Source organism: Balaenoptera borealis (assembly GCF_965194805.1).
Source record: "Balaenoptera borealis genome assembly, chromosome: 3".
Taxonomy (NCBI): Eukaryota; Metazoa; Chordata; class Mammalia; order Artiodactyla; family Balaenopteridae; genus Balaenoptera; species Balaenoptera borealis.
This window is the reverse complement of record NC_138866.1, coordinates 120,737,704-120,753,915: the sequence shown is the minus strand read 5'-3', so window position 1 is coordinate 120,753,915 and position 16,212 is coordinate 120,737,704. Positions and strand designations below refer to the sequence as shown.

The 16,212-nt window shown below is 54.6% G+C and overlaps 1 protein-coding gene across 1 annotated transcript in view; it reads left to right on the top strand.

The window, feature by feature from the left end:
* Nucleotides 1-10,268, top strand: part of HCN4 (hyperpolarization activated cyclic nucleotide gated potassium channel 4) — a gene marked incomplete at its 5' end in the record, with an annotated part of 43,728 nt that extends 33,460 nt beyond the window's left edge. The window contains 6 exons of the mRNA XM_082385808.1: nucleotides 556-717; nucleotides 2,778-2,996; nucleotides 5,027-5,173; nucleotides 5,278-5,518; nucleotides 5,860-6,024; nucleotides 6,142-10,268. Of these exons, the coding sequence (XP_082241934.1) occupies nucleotides 556-717; nucleotides 2,778-2,996; nucleotides 5,027-5,173; nucleotides 5,278-5,518; nucleotides 5,860-6,024; nucleotides 6,142-7,601 (2,394 nt within the window). The 3' untranslated portion in view covers nucleotides 7,602-10,268. The remainder of the gene's footprint in view (nucleotides 1-555; nucleotides 718-2,777; nucleotides 2,997-5,026; nucleotides 5,174-5,277; nucleotides 5,519-5,859; nucleotides 6,025-6,141) is intronic.
* Nucleotides 10,269-16,212: the final 5,944 nt, after the last annotated feature.

The following is a 16,212-nucleotide window of genomic DNA, read 5'->3' as shown; positions in this document are numbered from 1 at the left end:
GTAGGAGTTGGGCCTGGGATCAAGGTCTGTGTGAACTTGGAGCCTAGGTGTCTGTACTGCTCCCCCTGCAGTTCCATGGCTGCCTTTGGCAGAGCCCGCTGCCCCTGGGGGGTCCTGAGAGTCTAGTGACAGATTTAGGGAAACACCATGTCCCTGGTGTGACCACAGACCCTAGTACCCCGAGGAGCCTCTGGTGGGCTGGCTCTTCTTCGTGTCGTCCTCACAGCCCAGGTGAGCTGCCCGTTTCCAGGCTGTATGGGGCTCTACGTGCCCTCCCTTCACGTGTCCGGCCTGGGTGTCTGGACTCCCCACGGGAGCCCACCCCCGTATCTGCACGGATCCCAGGTGGAGTCCCTCTGGAGCCCACAGCCTGCAGGCTGCTTCTCCCAGGGCCAGCCTGATGCCTTCCCGCCCTCGCCACGGCCGGGACCTGCACCAGGCTGGGCGCGCTGCCCAGTGTGTGCAGAGCATCAGGGCCTGCCAGCAGCTGCGGGGTCCGCCCGGGAGCGGGCCGGCCCCCAGCTAATTGGGCCAGTCTCTTCCCTCTGCCCGCAGATCTTCCACATGACCTACGACCTGGCCAGCGCCGTGGTGCGCATCGTGAACCTCATTGGCATGATGCTCCTGCTCTGCCACTGGGACGGCTGCCTGCAGTTCCTGGTGCCCATGCTGCAGGACTTCCCCGACGACTGCTGGGTGTCCATCAACAACATGGTGGTGAGTGCCCAGCCCTCGGCCCTCCCTCCGGGTGCGGGGGGAGGGGACCGACGAGGTGCAGATGGGCAGAGCAGGTCACGTAGGGCCCTCTACTGAGTCCGGGAGCCCTTGGCTCTGTGCTGCTACCTCTGCCACCTTACAGCCTCCACTGCAGTCGGGAGCCTCGCTATTTGGCCCTGATTGCACCCAGGGAGACTAAGACCAGGGCTTCCTCAGATTGTATCAGGTGTGGGGATACCGGGCTGGTGGCTCCCGCCCTCCTACCTCTGCTCCCCGAGGCTGACCAACCATTAAAAGCCAGCCTAGTCCTAGGAAGGAGAAACCAGTGAGGGGCACTGTGGGCAGCCCGCATGGACTCCCAGATCACACGTGGCTGCCACTTCCTGCTCCAGTAGCAGAGCTGGGCTGTGCCTCTGCCCCCTCCTCCTGCCCCACCCCACAGACACGCAGCCCGGTCCTAGGTGGGGTCCTGAGCAGGGAAGGCAGGTTCGATGGCGCCTCATCCCCTCCCTGCCCCTCCACCCTGTGGGTGGGTGAGAGGAGCCGTGGGGCAGGGTTCCCCAGCCTCCTGTGAACAGGGCACGCTCCAGGCAGGGTGGCGGGTCCCCTGGGCCTATGGGCCTTTCTCTGGCTCTTCGAACCCCTGCGTCCTCCTCTCACTCCCAGTCAGTTTGGTTCGGTCTCTAGGCAAACCCTCAGGGCCCCAGGGGAGGAAAACTGGCTTTGAAAGAGGTGAAAGAGACCCTGAGGCATCTTTCAGCATCAAACAGGCCTTTGCAAAACAGCCTTTTGATGAGCTAAGTGTAAATGAATCGGCCACATGGATTGAATTTCCCGGTCCCCAGAGGCTCAGCGGTAAAGCCAGAGCCCTGGCTGGAGGCAGCTGGGGGCTGCCTGGGGGACGGGGAGCCCAGGCCCCCTCTATCCCTGGAGATCAGTCCCACAGACCTCCCACCCTCTGGAATGAGAGCCCCTAGACTAGCTCAGCTGTGTCCAGGATGGTCTGAGTGACCTTGAACTTGGCACGCAGCGCCTGTGCCTTCCTCCAGGTGCTGGGAACAACCTGGTGATTGCGGAAGTGCTTAGGGCTCTAGGCAGGGGTTCTGGGCGTCATGCGCATGGGTGGCTTTCCACATTCATGCTAACGCATCTGCCTCGTGAGCAGAGAGCACTGGGGAGGTGGGTTTATCCGGTGGCCCCTTCATTTGGGGCAGTTTCCTCTGTGGGAGGGTGACAGGCCCACACATGCCTTAAGTTCAGGAGGTGGCCCTTCTGAGCGCAGCGTTCCCACACTGAGCCTTCCTTGAGACACCGACTGGCTTTGGAGACAAAAATAGCCAGGAGCCTCGCTCCCTTTCTCCCTCCGCCGCCCCCAGCACTGTGTGTGTTTCAGGCCATCCACCTTTGGGGTGGGGGAGGGTAACTAGTGGCCGCAGCCCTGGATGGATGCAGGCCGGGTTCACACAGGAGGCGACTTAGCTCGGCGGCTCTTTAACTTTGCTCACCCAAAACGAGGACAGCGTTTTCGGCTCAGTCTGCCCGAGCTCGTCCCCCCAGGGGAAGCATATCTGGTTTTATAATTGAGGTCAGTGGGGAAATGGGCTTCACTTGGCAGTAGTTTGGTGCGGAGAATGGAGCTGCTTCGGCGAGCTCAGGACAGCAGGGTGGCCCAGCCTGGAGCCCTGGCTGCCGGGGAGGCTCCAGGCTGCCCCCGGGCTGAGAGGTCCCGGGGTGTGGAGGTGGTGGGGTGTTAGGCTGGCGCCCATCCCTTCGCTGGGGCTTCTGGTCTGAGCCCTGCCCCTCCACTGCCAGAGAAAGGTCTAAGTGAGGGATTCACTTGGTCACCATGGGCAGCCAGTGTGGGCCTCCCTGCCCCTCACCCAAGGCTTTCAGCCAACAGCAAGGTTGTAAGCCCAGGCCTCAGCCACTGGGAAAGTTAGGCTGAGGGGTGGGAGGCAGCAGGGACTTTTCTAGCTCCTCGTGAGAAGGGCCCGCCCTCTCCTTGGCCCGGGTCCATCCCACCCCTCCCCCAATCTGTCCACCTTTGCGTCTGTCCACAGAACAACTCGTGGGGAAAGCAGTACTCCTACGCCCTCTTCAAGGCCATGAGCCACATGCTGTGCATCGGGTATGGCCGGCAGGCCCCGGTGGGCATGTCGGACGTCTGGCTCACCATGCTTAGCATGATCGTGGGTGCCACCTGCTACGCCATGTTCATCGGCCACGCCACCGCCCTCATCCAGTCTCTGGACTCCTCCCGGCGCCAGTACCAGGAGAAGGTAGGCTGGAACGCTGGGGTCCACCCTGGGCTCTCTCAGGAGAACCTGCCCGTCGCTCCTTCCCACAGGGAGCACAGGCTGCCAGCCACGGGGCCCCCGAGGGTCCAGCCCCCTGTGATGGGGGCTCCCGTGTGGGTGACAGAGGGGGGGGGAACCCCTCCTAGGTGAGAACTACTTCAGCTCCCCAGCCTTAAACCTCTAAGTGTCTTTTTATTTGTACCCTGCTTTACTCCTGCTGAAACTGGGGGCTTGTCTCTCCTGACGGAGGGCCCCTTTCCCTCCTGACCTCCCCACCCCGTGCCCACTATCCCCTCCAGCCTCCTCCTCTCTGAGGGCCTTCCCATCAGCATTGAAACTTGCTCTGTCTCTCCCTTCTTATAGATGTCTGTCCCTCCACCGTCATCGGGCTTTGCCTGCTATCTTTTCTGCTGTCTGCCTCTTTTTCATGGACAAATTCCTAAAACCAACCGACCAACCAAAAAACTCGCATTGTTTATGGCTGCTGAATCCACTTGCTTCTCTCAGCCCACTGAGTCTGAGGTTACCTCTACCCTCCGTGTTGCTGAAGGCAGTGGGTCCTTTGGGGTCCTTGTCTTGCTTGGCCTCTGACAGTTTTGACTCCCTGCTTGGCTTCGCACTTGTTTCCATGACCACGCACTCTCCATTCTCTTCCCTGCTCTCCTTGGCTGGCTCGTCTTCTCAGTCATCCCACATTGGGCCCCTGGTGGCGTGGGCCCAGCTCTCTGCTTCTCTCTCCCCCATCTTCCTAGGGGCTGCTCTTTTCCCACCTCACCCTCACCCCACGCTCTGTGTCCATCTCAGTGCAGTGGGACCCAAATAGTATAATCAGCCCCCACCTCTTTCCTCAGCCCCAGACTACCTGATGCCTCCCTGGACCTCAGCCTCACCATGTCCAAAATGAGAACAGTCTCCCGCCTTCTCCACTGCAAACCTCCACTCTCGTCTGTCTTGTTAGTGGATACAGTGGCGCAGACGCCCAGGCCAGAAACCAGGAGCCATCTTTGATGCTTGTTAATGGCTGCCCCCGTTGTCACCTCCCTCCCCTTTATCCTGGCCAGCCCCTGCCTGGGTCACGGCAGCTGGAAGAACGTTAGGGAACTTCAGCTCCCAGCTCTCAGTTCCTTTTTGTCATCTCTCTGCAGCCGTGTCCCCACCTCTTTGGAGCGCTAGTACGTGAAAATAGACTCCCGTTTCTGATTGTTCCTGGGGTACAGGGACTTCCCTTACATCTCAGTGCGGGGAAAATCTGTTCTTGCCTGATTGTGCCTCCTGTGCCAGCCATGCTCCTGAAGATCCCCGCTCTCCACCCACAATCCAGGGATGGCTGGAGCAGCACCCACCATCACCCCTGGGGTGAACAGGAGCGTTTCTTATTTGGTTAAGCCCTGGGCACTTAGGTTCACAAATCTCTTGTCCCCAAACCTCTTTTTAAGGCCCCTGGTCTACCCAGCCCCTCTCCTGGGCTGGAGTTGCTCTTCAACAAAAGACAGCCTCAGCCGAGGCCATGTTTGGATACATGCCCCACCTGATGGGTCAGGCATCCTGGCTTCAGCCTCCAATCCCTCTAACCCACTGCAGCCCATTCTGCTGCCTCTGCCAGTTTGTTCCAACTGCTGGGAAACAGCTCCTTCTAGAGTCTGTGGGTGAGCCCTCTCTGGTCCACAGTGTAACACAGAAGAGACCGACATTTAGAGGAAACTCGATCGACCTCCTGGTCAGTGGGCCTCCTGTAGCTGGGAGGTGGAGAGTCCCTATTGTCCCCCGGCCATCTTCACAGTATTGAACGTGGTGAGGACTGGACGCTCTGATGGCGCCCCTCCTCCACTCCAAGCGGCTGGGAGTCAGGGCCACACCCACACCGAGGACCTCAATCTCACAGGTCGGCCATAAAGGCCCACAGGGTCTGTGCCAGCTCTGGTCACCAGCAGCCGAGACAGGGTGGTGCGAGCTGGGGCAGTGGGGCCGGCTGGCTAGGAGGTAACGCCCTCTCCCTCTCTCCTGGGACTCAGTACAAGCAGGTGGAGCAGTACATGTCCTTCCACAAGCTCCCGCCCGACACCCGGCAGCGCATCCACGACTACTACGAGCACCGCTACCAGGGCAAGATGTTCGACGAGGAGAGCATCCTGGGCGAGCTGAGTGAGCCGCTGCGGGAGGTGAGCTTTGTGGCTGCCGGCCTGGGAGGGGGTCCAGGCCTTCCTGCTGGGCGGCTCCCCTCACCTCCACCTCCCTTTCTCAATCCACCCTGTCTGGGGAGCAGGAGATCATCAACTTTAACTGCCGAAAGCTGGTGGCCTCCATGCCGCTGTTTGCCAACGCGGACCCCAACTTTGTGACCTCCATGCTGACCAAGCTGCGCTTCGAGGTCTTCCAGCCGGGGGACTACATCATCCGCGAAGGCACCATCGGCAAGAAGATGTACTTCATCCAGCACGGGGTGGTCAGCGTGCTCACCAAGGGCAACAAGGAGACCAAGCTGGCAGATGGCTCCTATTTTGGAGGTGAGGCAGCCAAGGGGCCCTGGGGGGACAGGGCAATGGGCTGGAGAGACACCGAGGATGACATCGCAGACCCTCACGCCACTGCCTGGAGGTGGGTGTCCGTGAGCCCAGGACAGGGGTGGTCCCAGAGACAGGAAAGACAGTCTGTCACCCATTTGGTTGGGGGCTGGCATCCCCGATGCGGTCACGGCCTAGGGGTGGGGCCTTGTGAGCCTGTCCAGCTTCTGTCCCAGACAACAGGGCCCCAGGTCAGGGTGGGTGGGGTGGGGGATCCTTTGGAGTCTGCCGGGGACCCCACCACCACACCCCCTCCCCCCCCATGACTCCTGCCGTCCTGGCAGAGATCTGCCTGCTGACGCGGGGCCGGCGCACAGCCAGCGTGAGGGCTGACACCTACTGCCGCCTCTACTCGCTGAGCGTGGACAACTTCAACGAGGTCCTGGAGGAGTACCCCATGATGCGGCGGGCCTTCGAGACGGTGGCGCTGGACCGCCTGGACCGCATCGGTGAGGCGGCCCGGCGGGAGGAGGGCGGGAGGGCGGATTTCCCCCGCCGCACAGGCCGGGTGGGCTCCCCTCTCCTCCGACCCTACCCTGAGCTCCTGCTCTTGTTCTGTGGCCCAGGCAAGAAGAACTCCATTCTCCTCCACAAAGTCCAGCACGACCTCAACTCAGGCGTCTTCAACTACCAGGAGAACGAGATCATCCAGCAGATCGTGCAGCACGACCGGGAGATGGCGCACTGCGCCCACCGCGTCCAGGCCGCCGCCTCTGCCACGCCGACCCCCACGCCCGTCATCTGGACCCCGCTGATCCAGGCGCCGCTGCAGGCCGCCGCCGCCACCACCTCCGTGGCCATCGCGCTCACCCACCACCCGCGACTGCCCGCCGCCATCTTCCGGCCTCCCCCGGGGCCCGGGCTGGGCGGCCTCGGGGCCGGGCAGACGCCCCGGCACCTGAAGCGGCTGCAGTCCCTGATCCCGTCGGCGCTGGGCTCCGCCTCGCCCGCCAGCAGCCCGTCGCAGGTGGACACGCCGTCTTCCTCCTCCTTCCACATCCAACAGCTGGCTGGATTCTCTGCACCCGCCGGACTGAGCCCGCTCCTGCCCTCGTCCAGCTCTTCGCCGCCGCCTGGGGTCGGCAGCTCCTCCTCGGCACCCACGCCATCCGCCGCGGCCGTGGCCGCCGCCACAGCCGGGTTTGGCCACTTCCACAAGGCGCTGGGAGGCTCCCTGTCCTCCTCGGACTCTCCCCTGCTCACCCCGCTGCAGCCGGGCGCCCGCTCCCCGCAGGCCAACCAGCTGGCGCCCCCGCTGCCCGGGGCCCGGGGCGGCCTGGGACTGGCGGAGCACTTCCTGCCGCCCCCAGCATCGGCCAGGTCCCCGTCGTCCAGCCCCGGGCAGCTGGGCCAGCCTCCCGGGGAGCTGTCCCCGGGTCTGGCCGCCGGCCCACCAAGTACGCCAGACACACCCCCGCGGCAGCCTGAGCGGCTGTCCTTTGCGGCAGGGGCCTCAGGGGAGGCCTCTCCTGTAGCCTTTACCCCCCGAGGAGGTCTCAGCCCCCCTGGCCACAGCCCAGGTCCTCCAAGAACTTTCCCAAGTGCCCCTCCCCGGGCCTCCGGCTCCCACGGTTCCTTGCTCCTGCCTCCGGCATCCAGCCCCCCGCCACCCCAAGTCCCCCAGCGCCGGGGCACCCCGCCCCTCACCCCGGGCCGCCTCACCCAGGACCTCAAGCTCATCTCAGCCTCCCAGCCGGCCCTACCCCAGGACGGGGCACAGACTCTCCGCAGAGCCTCCCCGCACTCCTCTGGGGAGTCCGTGGCTGCCTTCCCGCTCTTTCCCAGAGGCGGGGCCGGCAGCGGGGGCAGCGGGGGCCTCGGTCTCCCCGGGAGGCCCTATGGTGCCGTCCCTGGCCAGCACGTCACTCTGCCTCGGAAGACATCCTCAGGTTCTTTGCCACCCCCTCTTTCTTTATTTGGGGCAAGAGCCACCTCTTCTGGGGGGCCCCCTCTGACTGCTGCTCCCCAGAGGGAACCTGGGGCCAGGTCTGAGCCAGTGCGCTCCAAACTGCCCTCCAATCTATGAGCTGCGCTCCCTCCCTCCCTCCTTCTCTCCTCTTTTTTCTCCTTTCTTCCTTCAGGTTTAACTGTGATTAGGAGATATACCAATAACAATAATAATTACCATTAAAAAACCCACACCAGAAAAACAAAAGACAGCAGAAAATAACCAGGTATTCTTAGAGCTATAGAATTTTGGTCACTTGCTTTTATAGACTATTTTAATACTCAGCACTAGAGGGAGGGGGGAGGGGAGGGGAGCAGGCAGGGCCCAAATGCAAAAGTGAGAGGAAGGCAGGTGGGTTCTCTGGGGCTTGGCAAGGGTGGGGGTGACCCATGTTTGGGGTTCCTAGAGCAGACTTGTCATTGTATTCATTTTAGGGCAATAGCCACCACGGGGCCCTTAGCTGTGAACCTGGAGCCCCACTCTGCTGGGGGTCATTTCATTCCTCCAGGAAGGGCTGCCCTTGGGTTTGTTCCTGGGGAGCCGCAGTCGCCTGAGTCCTTGGGACAAACGGGCCAGGGCCCTGAGAGTCTTGCATTTTTTCTACTGCAAACTTAGCAAGATATGTATATGAATATGTATATGTATATATATGTAAGATGTGTATATGTATAGTTATGTAGTGCTCTGTAGAGCCATGTAGATAGCCACTCACACGTGTGCACATGTGTGTGCAATCTAGTTTAACCCCATGTTAAACACCCCCATGCCAGGACACCCAGGTCACCTTACATCCAGCAACCTGCCTTGGCCCGCAGGTTGGGCACCACAGGGCCTGGGGGGAAGTATTCTCTCCAGTCCTCAGGGAAGAGGACCCCCCGGGCCTCTCAGCAGGCCCCCTCTCTCCCCATCTCTGGTCTCAAATCCAGTCCCAGCCCGACCTCCCACGTGGAAGCAGAAGACTCCAGGCCGTGCCTCTCCTTTCCTGTAGGGCCTCAAGCACATCCCATCACCTCTGTGGCCCTCAGTTTTCCCATCTGTACAGGGGGAGGTGAGGGAAGCTTCTATTTATTGAGTCTGCTCTGTGCCAAGCACTGGTTTAGCACTTTACACACGTTAACTTCTTCAATTTTACAAAGGCCAGGAGGTGTAGTTACTTTGATTCTTCCCATTTCACAGATAAGGAAACCAAGTTTTGGTAATTATTCCAGAATCACATAACTACAAGTGACAGAGCTGGGACTGATCTGAGATTGTAATCCAGGCCTACCTGAGGCCAAAGCCGATGTTCCTTTCATTAGAAAATTGTGTTGAGAGGGGCTGAATTCGACAGACCAGATTTTAGAGGTAATCAGACCTGACTTCGAATCCCAGACCTGCCACTTCTTAGCTGTGTGACCTTGGGCAAGTTAGCTGAGCTTTCTGAGTCTGTTTCCCCATTTGTAAAATGGGAATACTTATGGTACCACCTCACAGGACCTATGAGGACCAGATAAGAAAAGTAGTACGTGTGAAATGCCCAGCCCAGCGCCTTGCACATACCATAGTAGGTGCTCAGTAAATCATGTTTCTTCTGCCCCATTCTGATGTGCCCAGCGCATTGCCCCAGCGAGCTATGGTGAGAGCCTGGGGAGCTTTGGCTGCGGGCTCCAGGGCTTATGATCTCAGGACACAGGAGGTGGCTGGAACTTTCTAAGGGCCTAAGGAAGGTGTGTGGCCAGTGGTGGGCTTGAGCCAGGCCTCCAGGTGTGGGAAGAGTTAGAGGGCGGGAAGGAAGGAGGGAGGGAGGCAGGGGGTCGGATGGAGTGCACAGTGGGGACATGACTGAGGTGGATGTGGAGTTGTGGAGTCAGGGGCTTTGGGAAGAGATCCAGAGGCTGGATGGTCAGAGGGAAGGCCTTAGATGACAGGCTAAGGGGACTGACCTTGATTCTGAAGGCAACTAGGAGCCAGAAGCAGGTCCAGAGTGGGGGCCATTGTGAAAGCAGCTCAGACAGACACCTGCCAGAGCCAAGGCCAGTGGTCTGCCCACTGCCTAAAGGGCAGGAGGAGGTTAGGCTGCCAAAACCTGATTAATGAGGAGGGCTGGTACTGCCTTGTCCATCTAGAACCCTCCTCCATACTCTTAAGCCGGAATGTTGACAAGATCAGGTTTTGTCCTGGGATGTGGACAAAATTTCTCCATAGATGGGTCACAGGGAGTGTGAGGCAATAATCCAGGGAAGAAGAGAGTGAAGGATCCTGGGATCTTAGGGAGAGACGAGGAGCCACCTGGTCTTGGTCTCTACTGGGCAGGAGAAGCCCCCTTGGGCCCAGGGAGTTCTCAGAGCTGGAAGTAGCAGTACACTCAACTTGAGTTCTGCACCCACCTCTGCCCCCCAAGGAAGGCAGCAGGACTTGATCCAAACTCAGTCTAGTCCTGGAGGGGGCAGGGGCGGGGAGGGAATAGGAGTTGGGTGGAGGGTCCAGGCCCATGAGTAGTGGGGACCCTCCCTTGCCATCAGGGCTTGTCCTCACCACCCTCTACACACACACGCACGCACACACACACACACACACACACACACACGAGTTTATAAAAAGCTCTGACTCAGCCCAGCCACTCCAGAGACTGGGAAAGCCAGGTCCGGTCAGTGGGCCCTCCCATCCCCAATCCCCCACAAGCAATTTTCAAATCTTCCATTTTTAAAACAGAAAACGGTAAATGCGCCAAGTTGTATATTTTATTTAAATAAAAAAATTTCAGTAGATGCTGCCTTCTTCTAGGGCCCAGGGATTGGGATGGGGGGAATTCGGAAGCCTCAGGAGCCAGGCCGTGGAGGGCAGTGGGACATGGTCCCTAGAGCGCGGGGCGCTTGTGTGCACAAGCCTGTGCCCGCAAGAGCAGGGAGGCAAAGCTGCAAGGGAGTGCGAGGTCTGGCTGTGGACAGAAGCTCGCACTGTGGGCGGGGCTGACGAGAGTCATTAAGGAGGAGGGTGAGAAAGAGAGTATGTGTCCTTTGTCTGCTGGTGTGGGTGCAAGACCCTGACTCAGGTCCTTCCTACCGCAGCTGTGGGGCTGCAGAGTCCCTGGGACTCCTTGGTGCTCCCTGAAGGAGGAGGGTAGTCAGTGTGCGTGTGAACTGCAGTTGGATACTGAAGAGGGAGATGCCCTCTTAGCTTGATTAGATGGGCCCTCAGAAGATGAAGGGTGGCTGGGGGACAAAAGGTGACCAGGCTGGGGGGCGGATGTCATGGCCAGGACAAAAGGTTGCTTTTCAGAGCGGCCATAGAGGGGCCACAGCCCATGGGCTCCTGCTGGGGTTGGGGAATCTGAGAGGCCTCACTGTTAGGAGGTGTGGCACCTACTCCCCACTGCGGTAGGAGGGGTAAGCCTGACCCCCAGACCCTCTGCAAAGCCTTCAGATGGCCGCCTCCCCCACCCCTGGCCACAGAGGGTCCCCGAGGGCCCTTGGAGCTGGACCTCGCCGTGTAGGAGAGAGGCAGTGATCCTCCGCTGGAAAAGCGAAGTCCCAGGGGCTCCCAGCGTGGCGCAAAGATTGCTGTGTAGCCCGCGCTCCGGAGGGGAAAGTCCTCAGAAAAGGGCAGGGAACCCGTCCCCATCCCCATCCCCATCACTGATTGCTTAGTCGATGCTGTTGCCACGGTAACCGGCCTGGGAGTCCCGTTGCTAAGGAGGCAGCTCAGCAGGCCCTGCGTCCCCATGACAACTGCCCCCTGCGGCCCAGGCAGCGGTGGGTCCTCGGGGACGTGCAGGGGGAGGGCACGGCAGGATGCAGGCCTGGCCTCTGGGTCTATGGGGAGGACTTTGTGGACAGACAGCAACTGGGGGGTGGGAGGGATTAGCTGCGGGCCCAGCCAAACCGCAAGGGGTAGATCCAGGAGACTCACCCCCACCGACCCTACGCTGGATCCACCCCAGGCCCACACAGGACCTTGTTCCTCCACTGGGGCCTGGAGCAACACCAGTCACTATCTTCTCTGTTCCCTGACTTCAAAAGGTCAGCAGTCTGCTTAGTAAGCACCTACTGTGTGCTAGGCACTTGGTGCTTTCCTGTTCTCTTATTCCATCCTCACAACAACCCTAAGGGGGTAAGAATTAGCCTCAATTACAGTGAGCCAAAGGGCACCGACTCAAACCTTGTCCCTCCCATTGGTGGTACGTACCAAGGGCTGGGTGGTAGGAGCAGTCTGTCTGTGCAGGCAAGAAAAGGTGCATAGTCTGTAGAGAATTTAAAAACAAGAATAAAAATGACTAAAAGTGGTTTGCTTCCTCTTATCTTTCACCATCACCAGCTACCAGCGATTCTGAACAGTCAGTGATAAAATACTCCTCCCCACCATGGCAGACAGCCAGCCCCCCCTAGAAATGCCACCGAACCCCCTGCTTTGACTCCAGCGAAAACCTGCCATGCTTAACAGTTGCCAGCACCGGGGGAAGGTCTGAAGGCATCCTCTCTGCCCTAGTAGGGCTAAACCAGATTGGGATTTTTAAAAGAACATTTAGAAGTTTCATAAAATCCCTCCCTTGACTCCATGTCTCTTCCCAGCTGCCGCTCCCATCTTCTCAGCCAAACTTCTTGAGATTTGTCTGGACTCCCCACCCTCATTTCCCTTCCTCTGAGTCACATCTTCTTCCACTGCAATCTGGCTCCCACCTCTTCTACACAGAACAGCTGGGTCCTCCATGGCCCTCACTGTGAAATCCAGGGCGGATTCCTCGGCTTTGTCCTGCTGCCCTCCCAGCAGTGTGCGGCCTGCTGACCAGCCCTCCCCAGCTTTCAGGACCTGCTCTCCTCTCGCTGCTCTGCCTTTCTGTTCAGCCTCAGCCTCAGAAGTAAGGGTTCTTTCTCCTGAGGCTCAGTGCTTCTGGGCCCCTGGCTGTGACCCCCATCTTCTCACTCCACATGTGCTTCCTGGAAGCCTCACCTGTGCCCATGGCTTCCCCAGATTTCCCCCTCAGTTCAGGCCCCCACATCCCCTGAGCTTCAGCCTGGGTGTCTGCTGCTGCTGCCCCCAAGCGGTTCCTCACCCTTTTCTGGTCAACCATGATCCTTTTACTCTTTCTTGAGTTTGCAGCTCCCAGTGCATTACAGAGTGAGTCCTCTCCAACCCGGCCCTCCCCCTGCTGATTTTGCATTTTCAGTCTTCTCTCGAGGGTGGAATATTTCATACACACAGAAGAAGATACAGATAAACACGATAAATACTTAATATTAAAAATGTGATAAACAGCCATGCACCAATCACTTGGTTTAAAAAATAGAACATAAGGCATACCTTTGAAGGCATCTGCTGGTCCCCATCTGAATCCCTCTCTCGCTCTCCAAGAGAAACCACTCAGCTGAACTTTAATTTTAGCACCCTGTTACTTCTCATGATACTTTTTACTACAGAAATAAAATGTCTCCAAACAACGTGCTCAGTTGTGTACCAAGGTGGAAGGGTGGGGATTGGAAGTAGTTGTCTTTGTGGGGAGGAGAGTTTTGTCCACAGTATTGCTCAGAATTGCTGATGCACGGGGATGAGCAGCAGCAGATTGAGTTAGTCCGTTTTATTATTGTTTTAAATTTCTTTACAAATAACGTACCTTTTCATTGACTGCACCGGGGTGGGCCATACCTCTTCCACTTTCATATACCACTGAATGTATTGTAAATTTTCAAACTTTATGTAAGTGGCATCCTGCTGTATGTATTCTTTAGTAATCTGCTTTTTTTTCATTCAGTCCTGTAATTTTGAGAGCTTGTTGATGCATGGAGCATAGTGTACTCATCTTTACTGCTGTATAGCATTCTGGTATCTGAATACGACACCACTGACATATGTGTTCTTCGGGAGACAGATATTTCAGTCATTTCCAGTTCTCACTATTCCAGACACTGTTGCTACAGACGTTCTTGTTTGTGGCTCCTGGTACAGATGTGTCAGAGCATGTAAGCTCCGCATCTAGGAGTGGAAGAACTAAGTCATAGGGTGACTTAATCTTCACTTAACAAGATAATGCGAAGCCGTTTTAACTAGTTCTAACAATTTACACTCCCACCTGCAGGGCATGAGAGTTACTCTTAATCCACATTCTTGCCAATGATTACAATCATCAGACTTTCTTATTTTTCCCAGTCTAGTGATATCTAATTGTGTTTTAATGTGCAAATCCCTAATTACTAGTAAGGCTGAATTTTTTTTGCATATTCATTTGCCATTTATGTTTCCTCTTCTGAGCAATATTTTTTCATGTATTTCGCCTGATTTCCTGTTTTTGTCTTTTTGTTGATTCGTAAGAGTTTTACACACATACATCTATTTGTTCATTGTATGTGTTGTAAATATCTTCTTCCAGTGTATGGCTTATATTTTCTTTCTTTTTTTTGGTGTTCTTTGATGAATAGAAGTTTTACATTTTAATGAGATCAAGATTAGTGATTTTTTTAAAAAAAGTCTAGTACTTCCTTAGTGCCTTTTTTGCTGGTTTAAGAAACCTATCTTCCTCTGTTGTTTTAAAGATATTCTTCTATATTAATTTTTAAACCTGTGAAGCGTTGCTTTTCACGTTTACTTAACCTACTTGACCTAGACTTTGGGTATGATGTCAGGACATGGTTCAATTTCATTTTTGCCCCATATGGACAACCAATTGTTCCTACCAATTTACAATGTTACTTATATATCACATCTGGGTCTATGTCAAAGCTCTCTATTCAGTACCATTAGCTTGTCTATCCTTGTTCAAACTGTCTTAGCTACTGTGGCTTTATAAAGTGTGTAGATCTTAGTAGAGCCACCTTCTTCTTCTTAAGGCATATCTTGGCTACTCTAGTCTCTTTGTGCTACCATATACTTTGTACAATCAGTTTGTTAAGATGCATGAAGAACTCAGTGGACTTCTGCTTTGAAATTACATGAACGTTATTATTAAAATTTGTATTCCTATGGATGAATGGGGTACAACTCTCCCCACATTTGGGTCTTCTTTAATGTTTCTTTTGTATTAGGGCAATTAGCACTAGTGACCCCAACAGAAAAAGCCCAAAATTTCAACGGTTTAACACAATGAAGATTTATTCCAGCTCAGGTAAATTCCCCTTCAGGCCAGGCAACCACTATCCTTATTGATACCAACTTGATCCTGTGGTCTCCAAGATCACGTGGAAGAAGAAGAGAGAACTGGAAGAGATGACGGATTCTGAACTACTTCTCTCCGGCCGTGACACACCTCACTTCCTCTCATGCTCGGTCATCGCCTGGCCACAACGTAACTGCAAAGGAGGCTGCTCTATATGGGGGGAGCACATGGAATATTTGCTGGGCATTAACTGTCTCTGCCAAATCTTTCACATGGCTTTATAGTTTTCTTCATGAAGGTTTGTGCATTTTGTTAGATTTATTCCTAGTACCTTTTATTTTTGTTGCCATTGCTAATGTATCTATTTATATTTAACAAAAGTCACCACTTTTCAGTGTACAGGTCATTGGGTTTTGACAAGTTTACTCAGTCCTTAGAACCACTTCAACAGTTAAGATAATGAACATTTCCGTCACTCCTCCAAATTCTCTCCCGTCCCTTTGCAGTCAGTCTCCTACTCCTGACTCCTGGCAATCTGCTTTCTGTCACTAAAGTTTTGCCTTTTTTAGAATTTCATATAAATGGAATCATAAAGTATGTCATCTCTTGTGTCTGGTTTCTTTCATTCAGTCTAAAGCCTTTAAGGCCTGTCCATGTGGTTGTGTGTATTGTGGAGCAACCTTCCCTGGCACAAATATGCCAGGATTTGTTTATTCCTTTACCCACTGGTGAACAGTTGGGTTGTTTCCAGTTGGGCTATTAAGAATAAAGCTCCTATGAACATGCACGTTCAAGTCTTCACGTGTACACGGATTTTCATTTTTCCCTAGTGGCACTGTTGGGTCATTTGGTAAGTATACGTTTAAACTTTGTAAGACACCACCAGATTACCTTCCAGCGCTGGAATACTGCTTTGCATTCCCACCAGCAACTGCATGAGAGTTCCAGTTACTGCAGATCTTTGCAATACTTGATCTTGTCTTTTATTTTTACCATTCAAGATGGTGTGTTATGTTAACTCCTGGTTTTAATTTCCATTTCCATAATGACTAAAGATGCTGAGCAGCTTTTTTGAGCGTTTGTTTGCTATCTATATGTGTTCTTTGGTAAAGTGACTGTTCAAATCTTTACCCATTTGTTTTCACTGGGGCATTTGTTTCTTATTATCAAATTATAAATAATATATTCAAGATACAAGTCCTTTATAAGATATATGTTTTGCAGGTATTTTCTCCCAGTTTATGGCTTGCCTTTTCATTTTCTTAACCATGTGTTTCAAAGAGTAAATATTTTTAATTTTGATGATGTTCATCTTATCAAACTTTTCTTTTATAATTAGTGTCTTTTGACAAGTGAATTAAAAGGGTACACTAAAAAATATTTACTTAACACAAAAGAACGCAGTAACAAATTAACAGAGGGACAAAAAATAAATACCTATAGAAAACAAATAACAAATTAACATAAAATGTAAACAGATTAAGCACTCAAAAGGCAGAAATTGGCAGGATGGATTTAAAAAACGATATAAGTTTGAGATATATATCTCTCTCAAAATTATATCACATAGTTTTAATATATAAATACATAATTATAAATATATTAACATTAGTCATTAATATATTA